The sequence below is a fragment of the Camelina sativa genome, chromosome 18, assembly GCF_000633955.1.
Source record: "Camelina sativa cultivar DH55 chromosome 18, Cs, whole genome shotgun sequence".
Lineage (NCBI taxonomy): Eukaryota > Viridiplantae > Streptophyta > Magnoliopsida > Brassicales > Brassicaceae > Camelina > Camelina sativa.
In genome coordinates, this window is record NC_025702.1 from 20,738,066 (window position 1) to 20,739,178 (window position 1,113).

General features: G+C 38.6%; 1 protein-coding gene across 1 annotated transcript in view; it reads right to left on the reverse strand.

The window, feature by feature from the left end:
• LOC104763690 (WD repeat-containing protein 82-B-like) overlaps positions 1-990 on the reverse strand; it is a 2,182-nt gene extending 1,192 nt beyond the window's left edge. The window contains exons 1-4 of the mRNA XM_019240148.1: positions 983-990; positions 651-750; positions 437-550; positions 200-337 (exon numbers count right to left, since the gene is read on the reverse strand). Coding sequence (XP_019095693.1) covers positions 200-337; positions 437-550; positions 651-750; positions 983-990 — 360 coding nt within the window. The remainder of the gene's footprint in view (positions 1-199; positions 338-436; positions 551-650; positions 751-982) is intronic.

The following is a 1,113-nucleotide window of genomic DNA, read 5'->3' on the forward strand; positions in this document are numbered from 1 at the left end:
TTCAGGACTGAAGGTTGCATCCAATGTCGATGCTTCAGCTACTGGTTTCACACTATATGTGGATAGCTGCAACGTAATTGACCCCAAAAAAGAGTCACATAACCAGCAATTTTTGAGTGTATTTTTTGTTATGTGTGTGAAAATGAAATGAAAATAAAATTGCATGGGTAGGGAAGAGCAAGGGAAGGTGAAGGCATACAAGTGTTCCACGAAACGAGTCAAGCACATGAATATAACCATCCATGGTTGTGAGAAGCATGAGCCTTCCATCATTACTAAATTTCACAACGTTTGCCTCAGAAAGATCACCACCAACGGAAAATATTTCAAAAGGACCCTATGCAAGAAAGAAAATTTATAACAAGGAAAGTGAATATAGTCCATCAGGCTGCTAAAGAACAGAGGGATCATTGGTAATCATTTGTCAATAACAAACCTTTTCGTACATACGGGTATCAAACATTCTTATGTAGCCACCAAAGGCAATTGCAAAAACTAACCCTTGATCATCATAAGCTGCAGCAGGCCTTCCTTGGACTCGTAAGAGACCCTATGTTTAAACCAAAAGATCGGAGTTATATATATATATGGTGGTGACTGACATAAGACATCCATAAGCACCTAGGCTAAGAAAATAAAAGGTAAAGTACCTGGCATTTCTCGACCCTTTGATCCCAAAGCAAAACAGTTCGATCAAGAGAACCGGAGATGAAGCACTCCCCACCAGAGCACAAGCTAAGCGAAACAACTCTGCGGTAGAAAATAATTTTAACATTATCAGGCAATGAAATGAAAAAAAAGGTTGAAGAAGAAGAAACAGGAAAGAAAGAAACCTGTCATGATGTCCTTTGAAGTAACGCAAGTACTTGTTATCGTGCAAAGAGAGAAGCCTCAGAGAGTCTTAACAAGAAAGATATCAAAGTTAGTTAAAAAAAGTAAATGAAAGAATGATGAAAAGCAATGCACATGAAATTGAGCTCACCGTCCCATCCGTTTCTGGAAGAGTAGATGACAGTGGTGGGATGGGAAGTGAAGCAAACAAGATCAACACCGTACTTTTTGCTATTAATTGTCTTGAGACATCTGAAACAAGAAGAAGAAGAAGAAGAAGAA